Here is a 16,113-nt window from a genome sequence, read left to right on the forward strand (position 1 = left end):
AGAGACTGCAGGTGGGTCTACTCTGGCCCTTCACCACTAAAATTGAAGGACGTGCAGTTTGGGGGTAAGGAGTTTCATTATGAAGGTTGTGTTTGTTTTTGCTCATGCAGTTTGGAGCTAAAAGAGTTCCTTTTCAGGGTTGTGTTGGTCTTTGCACTTCCAGGTGTGCTTTGCTCCAAGGCTGTGAGTAGTTTTGGGCATTTATTTCTCACCAGGCATGAGCAAGGCAAGGGAAGCATTTAGCACGGTGTGCTTCCCCGTGGAGTCCCAGCAGGGGGGTGTTTCCCCCTTTCAAAGCCTTCGAGCCTTGTGGAAGGGAAATGCAGCCAGCAGGATGTGCTGGGCTGCTGCACTGGGGTTTATGTTAATGTCTTGCTCATTTCTGCTGGAAATTGCAGAATCTTTCCTGTGGAAGTAGCAGGGAGCTTAGCCCTTCATGTACGTATAGACTGATGTATATTTAAGTGGAGAGAAGGCTTAGAAGGCATGTGAAACACCAGACCAAAACAGAGGAGGGGGCAGAAATCAAACAGTTCAAAGGGGGTTTTTCACAAACTTCCATGCAGTGTTTTTATATTTTTAATTCCTCTAACCCTTAATTCCACTTTATTCTCTCTGTCTGTGTTTACATGTTTACAATAGGCAAGGGAAAATCTGTCTTTTTCTTTTTTTTTTCTTTTTTTTTTTTTTTTTTTTTTTGGAGTGGATGAGGGGAAGTGCAAGAGAAACTTTCTGAGTGCCTGAATTGAAAAATCAGTCATATATTCCATATAACCAAGTACTTTAAAGAGCTATAGATAGACACAGAGTTGACATTAAACTCTATCTGCCCACTACACCACCTATCTGCTTTTCCAACTGCCCCCCTTTCCCCTCCCAAATGGAAGAAAATACCTATTTGAGATGAGAGGAGGTCGTGCCTGGGATCAACAGGCAGCCATGAGACAGGGACAGAGCTCGCAGCCTCCCCGTACCCCGCCTGGCCGTGCATGTCCAACACTCGCGTCTCCCTCAGCCTCTCCCAAATCCTCCTCGCCGGTCTCGGTGCCGGCAGCCCGGAGAGCAGCTGGAGCGCGGGATGGAGCAGAAAGCCTGAAAACTTCATTCTGCAGAGGGACCTCTAGTGTTTTCCTTTCTCCATGTCCTGGCAGAGTTCCTCCAAAGTACAAATACACACAGAGCTCCCATTGTTTGCAGCCCTTCACAAGCCCACTGATCCTAATATGGAATTCAGCAGGAAACCCATGATTTCCTGACACACAGCAAGCTGGAGAAAGAAAGGAAAAACTCCATTAAAAACCTCCAGGCTCTCCTCCATGTTAGAAATGAAATGGAAAATGGAGTGGATTTAACAGGAGTCCCTGATTCCTGCGTCCCAGCTGGAGAAAGGGAGACGCGAATCAGAGCCGCAGGCTGCTGATATTTTTGAAGTCGCAGTAAATACTGAGAACTGCCGGCCAGGATGAGGATTTCCTGACTGGGACAAACGAAACGGGACAGATCTCTTTTTTATGGTATTCCTCTCTACGAATTTAATTTATTTACCTCGATGATTCTCTTGACTGATCTGGTAATTGTTAGAAGCGGCTGTGACAGCCTGGAAACATTACTATGATTTCCTGAGTTTGAGATTTGCTGCTCGCCCCCCCCTCCCCCCAACTCCAAACTCAGGAAAAGTCAATACAATCGCACTTCATTTTTCCTTCATGTGCACTTGGAAGTCCTGGGAGCAGCAAGAGCAGCAGCAGCGACAGCAGAAGCAGCAGCAAGAATGAACTGCAAGGAAGAAAATGACAACTGCACTGATGGGAGCAGGAATAATACCAAGAAGATGTTAAAATGCGTGGTGGTTGGGGATGGTGCAGTTGGGAAAACCTGCTTGCTGATGAGTTATGCCAATGATGCCTTCCCGGAGGAGTATGTCCCCACTGTGTTTGACCACTATGCAGGTAAGAAAGTGCTTTAAAAAGAAATTTAATTGAGAGCTGCGGGACAGCCAGGTGGGAGGTAAAGGAGAGGAGAGTTCAAAGAGGAGAGGACAGTTCAAAAGGGATGCATGGGTTACTTCTTGTCCCGGAATGTCATTCAGGCCTGGATGGTAGCCAGGCAGCTTAGATGGCAGCACATAAAATTGGGGCAATGCAGGATTTATTCAGAGAACTTATTTGTTTGCTTCTGATTCTTATTTTGGTTTTGGCAACTAAGCAGCGTTAGGGGTGCCATTAAATCCACCGAATTTTGGGGACAACAAATGTAATTCAGACTCTATTGACTGTATTCTTGGTTGGTTTTTGAAGTTCTGAGCTTTGCAGTCTGCACTTATGAAGACCATATATATATATATATATATATACAAAAAAAATATATATACTGTCGTGATCTTGTACCTCATGGCAAATGATGAATAAATTACAATAATTATATCCTATTTAAGGAGTAATCTTTGCAAATATATCCTATTTAAAGAGTAAACTTTTTGAGAAAACCAGCATAGTATCTTTCAGTGCAGTCAGAATATAACTGTCCTTTCAGAAGCGTTTGTTACTCCATCTATAAATAGATTTTAATACTATAACTTGGTGATAGGGAAAGCAGAAGTGGTCATTGTTTTGAATACTTTATAGTGAGATAATTTGTAGTATAAGAAAAAAATACAAACATAATCAAGATCATTGATGATGTTCACTGCATTGATGTGCAGAACAGACACACAGATTAAGTACAATATTCACAGCCTCTTTCTGTAGCAATTACTTACTTTATCCAGCTGTGTCCAAAGTTATCACACAGATGGTTTATAGACTAAAACTGGTGCTCAAACATCTGCTTAAATTTTACTATCCCAAATTCTACTGTTTTTCTTCTCACAGTGTTCTTTGGCTTACAGTTGTTGTTTATGAGATCCCTGACAAACAGATTTTAGAAGCACTGCAAAACTCATTGCTTATCTCGCAGCAGCAGTTGGAGTTTCACTCGTTCTCTTCCCACCTCCTTAAAAACTGAATTTTCATGGCGTGGCTTATCATGTGTTTGGTATTCTGTAATGGGAAAATCTCTGTTTGCATTCTGGCTTCATGTCAGGTTTAGCAGATGAACTGGCCAAACAAGAAAGCTGTGTAATTGCAGAATCTGATCCATGGAAATGTGAAGACCTTTTCCTCCACAAGAGTGGGCAGCGTCACTTCTAATGCAAGCAACTTGCATTCTCTGCCTTTCCCACCAGATAGATTGAACGACCTCTTTAGAAGAAAACCTCTACACAGACAAAATATAAGACAGAATATTGCATGTTGTAAATGTGTACTTCCATGAGCCAGAATCCATAAGGGAGCCTGGCTGCCCTATGTTGCAACAGCACCCACTTTCCCCTGATAATTTCAGATCTGTTCATCCCTTACAATATGCTGGTCCCAGCATCCACTGCCCTTCTCCCACTCTCTCTCATGCCATGCAAATATCTCTGCATATGGAAAAAGCCACACACTAGCTGGTGCCAGACCACCTAAGCATCAGTCTGGGTGAGTTTGGAGTGAGTGTGGGGACACTCATGCATGCATGGGGGCTGTGCACACACAGGCACTGATGCCAGCCAGGCAGGCTGGCACTTGGTGAGGGCACCACTCCGAGTTTCTCTCCCCTACTCAGCTACAGGTGACTCACAGGGACTTGCTTTGGTTTCCTTTCCTCTGTTAGAAGTGGTAGAAATTGCCAGTGGGCTCAAAAGTTACTGAGAGAAGGATGGAAAGATGAAGAAGCATAGTCCTGGTTTCCTTTGGGTGCCAGGTAAGAGCAATATGCAAGCACTTTTAAATCAAGCTTCATTTTCAGGATTTGAAGATTTACCCTATAAAATATCTCCAGCTATTCTTATCTGCCTTCTTAAGTATGATAGCACATAAGTATAAACTATGGATATTTTCAATGGGAAAATTCAGAAAGATAAGGGAAAAAATAGCTCTGTATATTAACATGCTACTCTGAGACAAACCCTGTCCAGAAGCAGTGGTCAAAACTAGCATTGATCAAAAAAGGAATTTCATTTTTGGGGGGAATCCCATTATTTATTAAACCAATTTCACTACAAAACTGCACATAGAATTGAGCAGTAGAAATTACTTCCAGAGCAGAGTGCTGGAAAAGGTCCCACTGTGCTGGTTTAAAAGTTAACCAGCAGGGGGAATGAACCCAACTCAAAGGAGAGATTATAAGTCAGAATAACAATTTATTAAAATAATACAGTAAGTACAATAATACAAACAAACAATTGGTCTCAACCCACAAAAACCCAAATGTGTAACCCAGTACCCTGGGGGCCTGAACAAAGTGGTGTTCCTTGGGCCCTGTTTGAGTCCAAAGTAAAGGGAGAGGGGAAGAACCTGCTGGTGGGAGAGCTGCTGCAGTCTGGCCAGAACTGGTGATCGCAGTCCAGTGGTGGTCTAAGTCTGGTTGAGAGCGATGAGATGCAGCCGTCCTCTGGATCCCACGAGTGGGTTGAAAAATGTTCCAAAACTCCAAGATTATATATCCTCCAGTTCAGGCAGGAATGCTTGGTACTCCCCTCAGGGTGGGGAGTTTCACAAAGGGTGTGAGGACAGAAACATCCTCCTATCTCACAGGCCTCTTAACACCTAGTTTATAGCCTGAGGAGTCAGGCTCTATGGGCAGAGGGTGCGAATAGTCTATTGACAACAATAGTCTAGTTTCTGGGAAATGACATGGAAGGCTATAGAATACAGTTTTGGGTTACACCCACCATGCTCTATGGGCAGAGGGTGCGAATAGTCTATTGACAACAATAGTCTAGTTTCTGGGAAATGACATGGAAGGCTATAGAATACAGTTTTGGGTTACACCCACCATGATGAACTGATCTCAGCTGTCCTAACTAGGACACCCACTCATAAAAATATTGCATGGCTTAAAATATAACGTAACCTATTTAAAATACTGTGGATATTGACTGAGAAAAGAACTCACTTCGGGCAACCTTATCCCTGGACTTACAGGCTTTGAGATATTCTGTTGAAACAGCCTCTTCCACATCTACCTGCACGAAAACCCATGGTGGAGAGAAGTGGCATGGCAGTACCATGGGCATGGGGACATCACGGGCACCACAGCACACAGGGAGGCTTCATACATGGGCAGATCCTGCAGGGTGTTGGAGACTCTGGAATATCACTTTTGAATTTACCCCAGGGAACTGGTTTGTTTACCCTTGCCCTTGTCCCTGCTGAAAGCAACTCTTTCAGCTTCTCCAAAGAAGCTGAAACTGTTAGATTCAGTCCTTCTGTGCTGGAAATTTTCAAAAGCAATTAATTGCTGCAGATATTTTCAAAGCTGCACTTTCCACTGAAGGTTTTCAACCCAGGAGTTATTACCAGCAGTGGTGTGTCAGCAAGTGCTTCCTCTGATTCTCACCTGATTGTGAGTCCCGGGGCATTTACCCATTTACCTCTTTCTAATGGAAAATGTAGAGGGGGGAGGGGGAAACATTAAAAATCAAGGATTCCAGTGGTGATCTCAGAGCAGTTTCTCACTGCCACGACTCCAGTGACTCGAGGGAGACAGTGATGCTATCCAGCCCAGCATTGGGAAAAGCTCCAGCTGCACCACTGCTGTGGCCAAGGCATTAACTGTTCATGGCCCCAAAGCACCAGCTACATGTACTTGCCCTGCTGCATTGCACCTTTTTAGTTCTTTCCCTGAACAGGTGTTCATGGAGCAGGTGAAGCAAGTGGACATACTGACAAGAGTGGCCCAGAGGAAGCAACCAGTGTTTCAAAGGGCTGAGCTCCAGCAGTGTTAGATCTGTACAGTATTCTGTGCCTTTCACATGAAAGGGCTTGAAACCACTTTATAAAGTTTGGGACCAACCTGCCTCTAAGAAAATCTAAAATACAGTAGCTGAATTTCACTTAGGGAAGGAACAGATATTCCTATAGATAACTCATGCAACATTTACAACTGGATACGGCGATGCCTGGGACGAGAGGCTGTTGGTGTTTCACCACAGATGCAGCTGCACTGTACAAAATTCCAAACCAGTTATTAGCTCCACACTAGTAATATTCTGCCACAGATTTCACCCACAGTCCACAAAACCAAATTTCTTCAGGACCTGTTGCCAGGGTTGGGGTGTGATGCATGTAGAGTAGGTTCAGAGCAATGCCAGACAGATGGGGAGGGCAAATTTGTTAGTTGGATGTGAAAATGGTTTCTTTCACTGGATGTATGGAAGTTCATGAGTCTGGTTATTTCTCAAGGCATTTTGGAGAGGTTTTGCTAGAGGCCAGAGCCCTGAGTAGGTTTTCTTACTTTGGTGAATTTCCAAGTCCCACACTGGAAGTGTTTAGCCACGAGGCAAATGGTTGTTTCTAGGGCAGGCGAACCAAAGTGCTATCCCAGTGACAAACAGGATATTACTGGCAATAACTGTAACAATGGGGACTGTTTGGATAGTGAGTAGATGCTTTGACATGCTGGTTCCATTCTGTCTTTTGAACATCAAATGCTGATTTTCCGTGAGCAAAGGTCTCTCAGCCAGGGTGACTTGTATTGTGTCTAGTTATGTAAGGTTATACATGTTTATTTAGGGCTGAGGTTGGACCAACAAAAAAATTCAACTCAACTACCAGCAGAGTTGGATTAATAGTACCAAAGTTAGCCGATTTGCTCTGTGAAATACAGAAGGGAGATGTGTGTTACTTGTTTCTTAGACAGCCACCAAGCATCCCATTTTATACTCATGAAGCCTAAAAGCACTGCAATTTTTAGCATGACATTTATTCACCCTAAAATCTATATTTAGGCTTCCTGGAGAGGAGACCAATGTCCCACGCCTGTCAGTGTTTAATAGGCATTTGGACAATGCCCTTAATGACTTGCTATAACTTTTGGTCAGCCTTGAAATGGTCAAGCAGTTGGACTAGATGATCACTGTAGGTCCCTTCCAAATGGAAATATTCTATTCTATTCCAAAGTGCATTCTTTATGTAAAAAACCCTCAATGCTTGAGGAACAGTAACAATGGCATGCAACTAACTTGGCCCATTGAGCAGACAAAGGTGAATGGGCTCCTTAGATGGTTGCAGTCTGAGGAGAAGAGGGTTGTGACTACTAAACTGTCTAGTTTAGGCACAGTGCAGACATGAGTACCATACAAATAGCTTTAAAAGCCAAAGTTGCATCTTAGGGAAATGAGCGAGGTCAGTCCTTCCAAAGGAGAACTGCAAAGCATCTGCAAAAAGTATATGGTGTAAAAATGTCCCTCCCTCCCCTCGTGTGTCGGCACAAACTGGTGAATATTTATAAATAGTGAATCCATTTGAAAAAAATTAGCAGTGGCATGTGATCAGCTAATGAATAGCATACAGAATAGCTCAGCCCTGACTGAAGCTCTGTAAATAAAAAGCAATATAGAAGACAGACATTACTTACTGTTAGGAGACACATTTTTTTGTTCTTTAGTGATGATTCAATGTAATCTGTCTGACTTTGCACTGAAGTGGGCTGGAGCATTCACCAGTTTCACAGAGGAGTGATCCCAACCTTGCTGGCCAGACAAGCCAAGTAAGAAGGGAGAGTCTCCTGCTCTGGCATTTTTATTAGCATAGGGGCAGTACTACTACTATTGCCCAGAGCAGCCAGCTTGTACCTGTGCAAATCCATAAATCTATTATATTTTGTCTATATGCCAGAGCACTGACTCAAATCCCTGTTCCTTGTGTCCTCCCACGAAAGGGAGGAGTTGGAAGTGGGCTATCACTCATCGTGGGGCTGCTCATGGCTAGTTGCTCTGTGTCCTGGGGCAGGCAGGAGCACCCAAGGGAGGAAGGCCCAGCACCAAGCAGCTTTGCCTTGCAGCCTCTCCCCATGGGGCAGGAACCACCAGCCAAGAAACCAGATGGGAGCCATAACATCCCAAATTTCTCCAGCTACAGGCACGAGAGCACATCTGTCCATGCTTTTGATGTGATAGTCACTTTTAACTGATTGCTATTGCACATTGGTTTCAACCCATCTCTGCTTGCCATGGTGTGTAAGTGATGATTTAAACCCTATACCATCCCTTTTTTTTTTTGCCCCTGTTGAATCTTCATTAGACAGCAAGGGACTGCCCAAGGAGATTCACAATTTCTGCACGAGTGCTGCCATGGGAGTCTTCACACTACCACATTCTTGAGACAGTTGTCTCCTATAAACAGTCTTGGTAGCACATTAGAGAAACCCTTCATGTAATGTTTGGGGTCATTAAACTGAAATATCTATAAATAGCACTGAAAGAGAGCTGTGATGTTTCTTTGCATGGATGTTTGCTGTGGTTTGGTTTTTTTCCTTTTAATGTTCATCCAGTTTTGATGGTACAGATTTGAACTATATCACTGAGACAAGAAAGCGCTGACTCTCTGCCAATTTTCCTGGTATCATCCAGAATAAACCAAGGATCTCAATAAAACATTCGAGGTACAATGCAACAGAAACCCACCAGTGCAATTCAAAGGTTTTCATGGCTGAATTTTTTGAAGATGAATTTTACAGAACCACTTATTCTTAGCCCCTCCACAGAAGGTTTGATTCTGAGTCCTGAGTCACACAAGTCAGAGGTGATCTAGTGATCCTAAGGCTTTTTCACATCCAGGAAACCTGGACAGTCCTTATACCAAAAAGGTGCCTTTTTCCATAATCACCACGGTTAGCCCCCTTTCAAATGAGACAGGCACCACATACACCCCCAAGCATCTTAGGGCCCTGTTCTTCTGAAGGTGTTTTGCAGCGTGCAAAGACTCGAGATAACTATCGCTCCTATCTCTTCCTCACACACATCCCTGTATTGTCCTGCGGGTGCACAATCCACTTGAAACCCATGGAGACAGAGGTGTGTGCATGCTTTGGGATCCTATTTCTCAGGGCAGATCGTTTCTGCAGCAGTGCTCTGAGTGCTGTGGTGACAGAGTCCCCGTTGTCCCCTGTCCCCCTAAGGCTGTGAGCGGAGACAAGCCTGCAGCACCTGAGCTGCTTCTTACCTTTGCCTCTGGCTCTGTCATACAGCTTCTCTTAGTGCTGCTACCATTCCTGGTTTGATTTTATTTTGACTTTATGCTACAAAAGAGGCACAAAAAAGCTCTGCACCAATCCTTTCCCCACCTAGGACTCCACTGACAGCCCAGAAGCTGCAGCAGCCCAATGCAGAGAACTGATTTCTTCAGCCAGTATCAGTCAGTGGGTGCCCTTGGGCATCAAACACAGCAGGGGACAAACACTGCACCATGAATGACATTTGCAGTTTGAAAACTAGATGTAGAAAGTAAGCAAACTACAGCACACATCAGGAAGGACAGTACCAGGAATTAGAGGAGTAGATGAAGCAGCCATGTTACTTTATCCAGACTTATCCAGCCTAAATTCCACCTAAGCCCCTCTGTCTACTCTTTTGTATTAGCTATGTGGTGTCTGAAGGGCAAGGGGAATCACAAAGAACACTAAAAGAGGAGTTAGACCATTTGAATGTGTATTGGTGGTTTGGGTGTAGAATGATGGGATTTTTCTTAAGGTCAGGCACAGGCCTGAGGGAATGGGTTGGAAAGACGGAAAAGTGAAAAGGCTCAAAAAGAAATATTTCTTTGCGTGGTATGTGATTAACCCAAGGACTTATTGCTTTATGGAAGTTTCTGAGGACAAAATTTTAACAAGGTTTGCAAAAAAAGGAGGTTGGATCAGATATCAGGGAGATTGAGTGCTATCACAGGCTAATGAAAAAGCCTTCTGCAAGAAGTGAGCTGACACCATCTTCTGTTAAGAGTCCAGGACAAGACCTACATTTGGTCTGATGAATGGCAAATCATCTTAAAGCTGCTCACCACTATGTCAGAGAGGAAGACATTAGGCTGTGGATTTGGCACCCTTGTGCTCAGAGCTATGGAAAGGGACTTTTTGGAGTGATTCTTCTGGTATGTGGATGGGCAGATTTTGAAATTTTGCTTATGCATCAATGGACTGCGACAAAGAGAAATGGAGGGATTTGTCTGGATCACAAAAAGGGTTAACAGTGGTAGCAATGAGAAAATAACCCTTTTCTTCTCCACTGCTCCAAGTTAATCAGTCCTAGTCTTTCCCTCCCCTTCTCATCAGTGTAACTTTGCAGGAGGTGACATCAACTGAGAAAACCAAAACTGGAACTGTTGCCTCTGGCCCTTGAAGGACAATCTCTACAGCTTGAACTAAATCACATCCACTGTCTTAAAATCAATAATTGACTCAGTACATCTGTCCAGCCACCCACACAAGAGGGCAAAGCCGCTTACAGGTAGTGCCAGACCAGGTGCACACTGGCAGCCAGGCAGATGGTTTCCAACAGAAGATCTTCCACGTGCGAGAAAGAAAAAACAAACTTAGCAAAGAAATCCAAGCAAGCCAAATTCCTAGGAATGTAAAAACTTCATTTCTGCAGGATGTGGCAGAAAGGTTTTAGTTACTGATTAAGTCAGTGCAAAACACCTCCACTAAAACTACTTTCTCATATTCTGTTCTCTTGATACACCTTGATACCTTGACATCTGTATTAGTGATACATATCATTTCTACTGTGCATCACTGTGTGTATTTTGCCCTGCAGGCAGTGCCAGTCATACACTCTAACTTTCCAGTTGTTATGTCCAGGCCTAATGACATCATGGAAATGGCAAGGGATGAGGAAGAGCAAACATGTTTCCTTCAATTGTTCTGTTCGGACAAAGTCATTAAACAGTAATGACATCTCTTGTCAAATCATTATTTATCTTTGCAATGAAAAAAATCCAAATTATTATATTTCTCATCTGCTTTTAGGAGTCACCACTCATCAGTATCCTGTCAGTTATATTTTTCTTTACCTGAAGTTATGGATCTTCCAGCTAAGTCAGGGAATATGTTACTAAAGAATGGAAGTGTTATGAATTTTCACCCCATGTTTTATGCCAAGAGGTACTGAGTGAATGAATTCTAAACTGGATTATTGAACTAGTATTCATCTCCCTTTTTCCCCCAAATAATAGCAGTGAAAATTAATTTTGAAGTAATGCCTAATAAGTAAAAGCTTAGGAAAAAAAAAAAAGTTGATTCACCTTATTTAATATCAACCATTAATTTCATTCGAAGTCAGAAGTCTCTCAGCCAAGACAAGCTGTGTTACCAGAAGCCTTGGCTGAATCTGGGGACTAGACTTTATGTGCAACCTGTACATGTGCTAAAATGCTCAAGTTTCATTCATCAACCAATGGCTTTCCCACGTACCCAGGTGGACGGGAAAGCTCTCCCAGATCTGAGAATGAACCATTTCACCTCACTGCAATCCCAAGCACCATCCCTCTTGTCTTAGCAGTGAGGATGCAGCCAGGTGAGCAGCATGAGGGAGGACCCAGGGATACAGCCCAGCTGTGTGGCTGCTGCCACCTTTGGATTCAGATTGCATCTCTTTTGGAAACAGTTGCAGATCTCATTACACAGCGATGGCTTCTCCTGAGCATTTGTTGTGTAGCAGACATACTCACAGATTTAGGAACAAGAGCAAAGCCCTCTTCTTAAACAGCTATCACTGTGGGCACGGAAGGTCCTATGGCAGAGTAGGGAAGATGGCTTGGAAGGGTCCTGGGGGACACAGTACCATCTTTAGGCACTCGGGAGTTGGTGTCCCCTAGTCTCCATCGCTAAGGTGGTGCATTTGGGATCCCTAGGAAAGGGAGGTCATGAAAGGCCATGAGAGCTTGTTATTTCAGCTAACACAGATCCCCAGATTCAGTGTGTGTCCAGTGCACCAGCAAATCCAGCACTGGGGTTGCACCAGGGTTGCCTTTTTACTCAGGAGCTGGCACAGCAATTAATCCATAAATACAAAATGCGCCAACCAGCCTCAGGGGACGAAAAGGCTGGAAAAAACTTTCACTGACAGGAGAAGCACTGGGAAAAAGAGAAAACTCCCAAAGGAAGAAGATTGACAGCTGTAAAAATATTCCCAAGCACAGTGGCACAGGAGGCATAGTCAGGAGGGTGATGGTTTGGGGCAGGAGGGGAAGAGCAGCACAGCGCTGTACCAGCATCCTCACTCCTGGTTTAGGACAATGTGCAACAGTCTCATGGAAATAGTAGTCCCAGGGATGAGCACAGGAGCCAGCATTTAGGCATCTGAAAGAGTTAAAAAGGACTGTGCAGAGGGGCTGGACAGAAAGGTCCTGCCACAGTGCAGGAGGATGCCTGAGATGACTCACTAAAACTACTTTCCAACCCCTGCAAACAGAGGCCACGTCTCCTATTAAAGACTCTCTGGCACAGACTCCAGCTATAACTTTGAAGTAATGGTATTAACATATCTGCTCATGCTAGGCTTTCTGCATACTTTAAGGAAAAGAACAGCTTCAGCAATGAGTGGGAAAACATACATGTTTAAACATAACATTAATTTTTATCCCCTGGGAGATGGGGCAAAAAGAGCATCTATTTACAATAGTACTCTGCTTTGCTGAGAACAGACTTTAAGGAAAATCCCATAAGGTTGGAAAATGTGTTTTAAGTTCACAAGCTGTCTCATACTCTGGTTCCAGAGTGGGCAGCTATCCAGCTGCTGTGTCCTCCCAGGCCGTACCCTCTCCATCTAGGACATGCTTGGTTTCCGAGCAATCCCCCCAGCTCCACTTCAGAACTGGTTAACTTACTTCAGCATGTTTTCCTCCAATAACTGGGTGTGTAGTCTACATCTTGGCTAATTTTGGGAGCCCTGTTGCTTGAGAGCCTGTCCACAAGCAGCCGAAATGCTTGATTTTTCATTTAAAAGGTGAGGCATTTCCACCAGAGAATCTCAGCTCCAGAACAAACTCACGCTGAAAACACCTTCTGAGACCATCTATTTTATGCTATATATACCAAGAAATGGCCTGTGGAAGTAATGCTCAGGAATTCATGTTGTCCATTCCAGTCTGGACGAGAGCACTGCTAGACAGGTTGGTTGGGTTGTAATATGCTGCTTCCCAAGTGGATCCACATGGGCACACAAACACCACTGAGGGTTCGTGGTGTATCTGCAAATACCTCTAGAGAGGTGTTTGGAAGCTGCATCTTTATTTTTGTTTAGTTATAGCTGCACATAAACCTTTTCAGCTATACTAAAACCACAAAGGATGCTACAGAGTTGCTTGTGATTTCTTTCTAGTTTAATCCCATTTTTACTCACTGAAAACTTGCCATTAAGAATTTCAGCAAAAGCATGAATAGCATCTAGGAAGGCATTTGGATGTTATTATTTAAGCTCTTAGAAAGGCCTTTTACCTCCACAGTGCAGCTTTCCTTTGTTCTGTGTAGCCAGGAATGTAACCAGTAAATTCCAAAAATGAAGAACAATTCCCTTCGTCCCATTACCTTCTAGTTACTGCTCAGAATATCTTAAGCCTGTTCCAGGAACACAAGGTTGCAACATCTCTCATTAAAAAAATATATGTGAAGTACAGCTTTAAGAAAGTAATTTTCCAGGAATATCATCCATGAAAACAGGATCAAACTCGACACTGAAAAAGGAGTTCATATTCCAAAAAATATTCAGCTAATCTGCCAAAAAACAGGCATTACAGAAGAAATCCAAATTAGCTGAGCCAGTTTGTGATATCATTAATATAGAGAATTTCCCTTGCCACACGTAGAAATAGTCTCTGATGGACTGTGCCACTAGAAGATCTGCTAGGCATTTACCTAAACCATTCAGTTTGGTTCAAATCCAGAGGGGTGAGGTTGCTGTGGTTCTTGTTATTTTAATGTTTCAGAGTGTTAAGTGCATTTTCTCCCTCTAGTCTCCCTCCTGGGAAACTGCTAAAATGGTGAAATAATTCATTCTTCTATTATTTGAATCATATTGCCCAATTTATTTCTTTTCCTGTAAAGAGCTCCTTGTAGCAATACCATAAGTCCCTCCTGATGCTTCCAAGGAAGGAAGAAGCAACAGGGAGTGTGAATACAAGATGAAGTCCCAAATCTGAAGTAATTTTTACAAAGCTCTGTGCCAAGATAATGGTGGAACAGCAATAACTTGTGTTGTCCCCATATGGTGCTCCAAACTGGGTTTCTCTCCCCCTGCCTTCTATTTAAATGCATGAACATGAGAGTTTGGAAAAAAAGTAATAATACAAGTCTTAAAACAATTTTGCGAGGAAAATAGCATTTTGAGACTACACCCAACAGGGTGGAAACTCCTGAGGACACAAAGCTTGTCCCTGACTGAATGCATTCACGGTATGTCTTTGTGAGGTGCATGAGACAATTCATACAAAGATCACCCAACTAGGGAGCACCTTGTACCTTTTATCACATTAAGTCTTTCCAGGTCCTGATCTCCTTTCTACAGCTCCCTCCAGCTTTCAGAATAAACAGCCACATTTCCTTTTTTTGGTATTTATTTTCCACATTGCTGTTTTTTTCCCTCAATGAACAGTGTCTTTCCACCTGAAATGCTGAAGAAAAAAAAAAAAGACAGTTTGTCTTTCCAAAGCTTGCCTGGCTACAGCATGGGACATGGAGCTGGCCAGAACTAGACAGGGGTCCTGCAGAGCCACCTCTGAGCAAGCTGGATCCAAAACCCAACCCCAGACATTGCACTCATAGCAGCTGCCCCACAAGCACCGAGTGATAATTGTTACCGTGTGTCCCCTCTGATTCCTCAAGCGCTGCCGAGCCGGCGAGGGCTGCAGCTGACCAGGGCATGGGAGCAGATGTTCCTGCCTTCTGACAGATGTCAGCTCTGCTCATGGAAAATGCCATCTGAGATGAGTGAGAACCAGCAAGCAGCCAGACATGGCTTTGCAGGAGGGTAGTGGGACCACCCCGCAGTGACCACTCTCCATTCCAGAGACCATCCCGCAGCCACCCCTTTCCTGGCAAACCCCTGCCACAGCATTCCACAAAAAACATTATCTCAGCATTGCTGCTTGTGCGTAAACTGGAGAAGGTCAAACGAGCCAAGGAGCTGCATGAGAACCAAAAAATACCCAAGTAAATAGGAGAGAAGGACTGGAGGACTGTGGTAAAGAAATGTACATCCTTACAGGATGGAGGGGAAAGGTATGTTTAAGAGAAGACAGTCCAGAAACAGTCTATAAATCATAAACCAAATTACTTGTAGCAAATATGTTTGGGGGAATATGACTCATAATTTTGAACTTTTAGGGTTAGCAAAAGTTCTGGCCAGAGCATTTTTGATGAACTGTCCCACCAAGAGAAAATGCTGATTCATGAAAGTTGACGCATTTTTTAAATACTTGAAAGGACAAATTCTTGAGGTCCAGGGCCCTCTGGTTATTTCTGACAGTGCAGCAAAAAAGACCCAAATTGAAAACATAATATCTGAAGGTTTTGTTTTCATTCCATTGTAAAATGAAAACAAATTGTAAAACCTCAGAAGTTGTCAGAAAGCTGAATTATCATCCCCCTGGCCAGTTCTAGTTGGTTGCTGTTATTATCCATTTTACAGTTACTGTATTGCAGTCATTACTATCCAAGGGCAGGCTTACTCCCACTTCCTGTAAATGAAATGTTTGCCCAACAAAGACAAAAAATTCCAAGGACAGTGCTTCAAATAGCGTGAACTCAGGTGTGGTTTTGGGCTCTCTCAATACAAAGAGCTGGGAGAGGTTGGCAATCCTCTCAAGCCTTGGCAAACCTCATGGCAGAGCCAGGCAAGCGCTTAGGAGAAGGGAAAACAGTCTTTGAACTGAGTGTCACTCATTATGGTTTTACCCTCTCTGGTACAGTCAGAGGAGTTTTTTCTCCTCTTCTCCTTTGACAACTTTTGTCATCACATTACTGTCCAATAAATTCACATTTCTAACTTATAAGACCACATAGGTTTAATTCCCAGAAGAAGGGAGTTAGCCCAAGCACTCTCAGAAGTTTGCAAAGTACATCTTCCCCCTACCAGACACCATCTCACTCCAGTGAGTGGTCCCCAAAGTTAGGGAAGGTGGAACAAGGACTTCACCTCTGATGCCCAGTGGGCATGGAGGGAGGTGTTTGTGACCACATTCTGGTAATGTTGCTTGTAGATTATGGAGGAAATATACAGTAAAGGACCTGATTGGGAGTTTATGCCATATTCAGTTA

At 43.5% G+C, this 16,113-nt stretch overlaps 1 protein-coding gene across 2 annotated transcripts in view; it reads left to right on the top strand.

Annotated features, from left to right (window-relative positions):
* The first annotated feature begins 1,023 nt into the window (after window positions 1-1,023).
* RHOJ (ras homolog family member J) overlaps window positions 1,024-16,113 on the top strand; it is a 62,962-nt gene continuing 47,872 nt past the window's right edge. Inside the window, exons 1-2 of one of the 2 annotated variants that reach the window (XM_051769935.1) lie at window positions 1,203-1,514; window positions 1,722-1,949. In XM_051769935.1, coding sequence (XP_051625895.1) covers window positions 1,772-1,949 — 178 coding nt within the window. In that variant the 5' untranslated portion in view covers window positions 1,203-1,514; window positions 1,722-1,771. Of the gene's footprint in view, window positions 1,950-16,113 lie in introns of both variants that reach the window. The other variant, XM_051769934.1, reaches the window with a different exon arrangement.

This window comes from Manacus candei, unplaced genomic scaffold (genome assembly GCF_025592945.1).
Source record: "Manacus candei isolate 608988 ecotype Guabito, Panama unplaced genomic scaffold, ASM2559294v1 h1tg000113l, whole genome shotgun sequence".
In the NCBI taxonomy this organism is placed as follows: Eukaryota; Metazoa; Chordata; class Aves; order Passeriformes; family Pipridae; genus Manacus; species Manacus candei.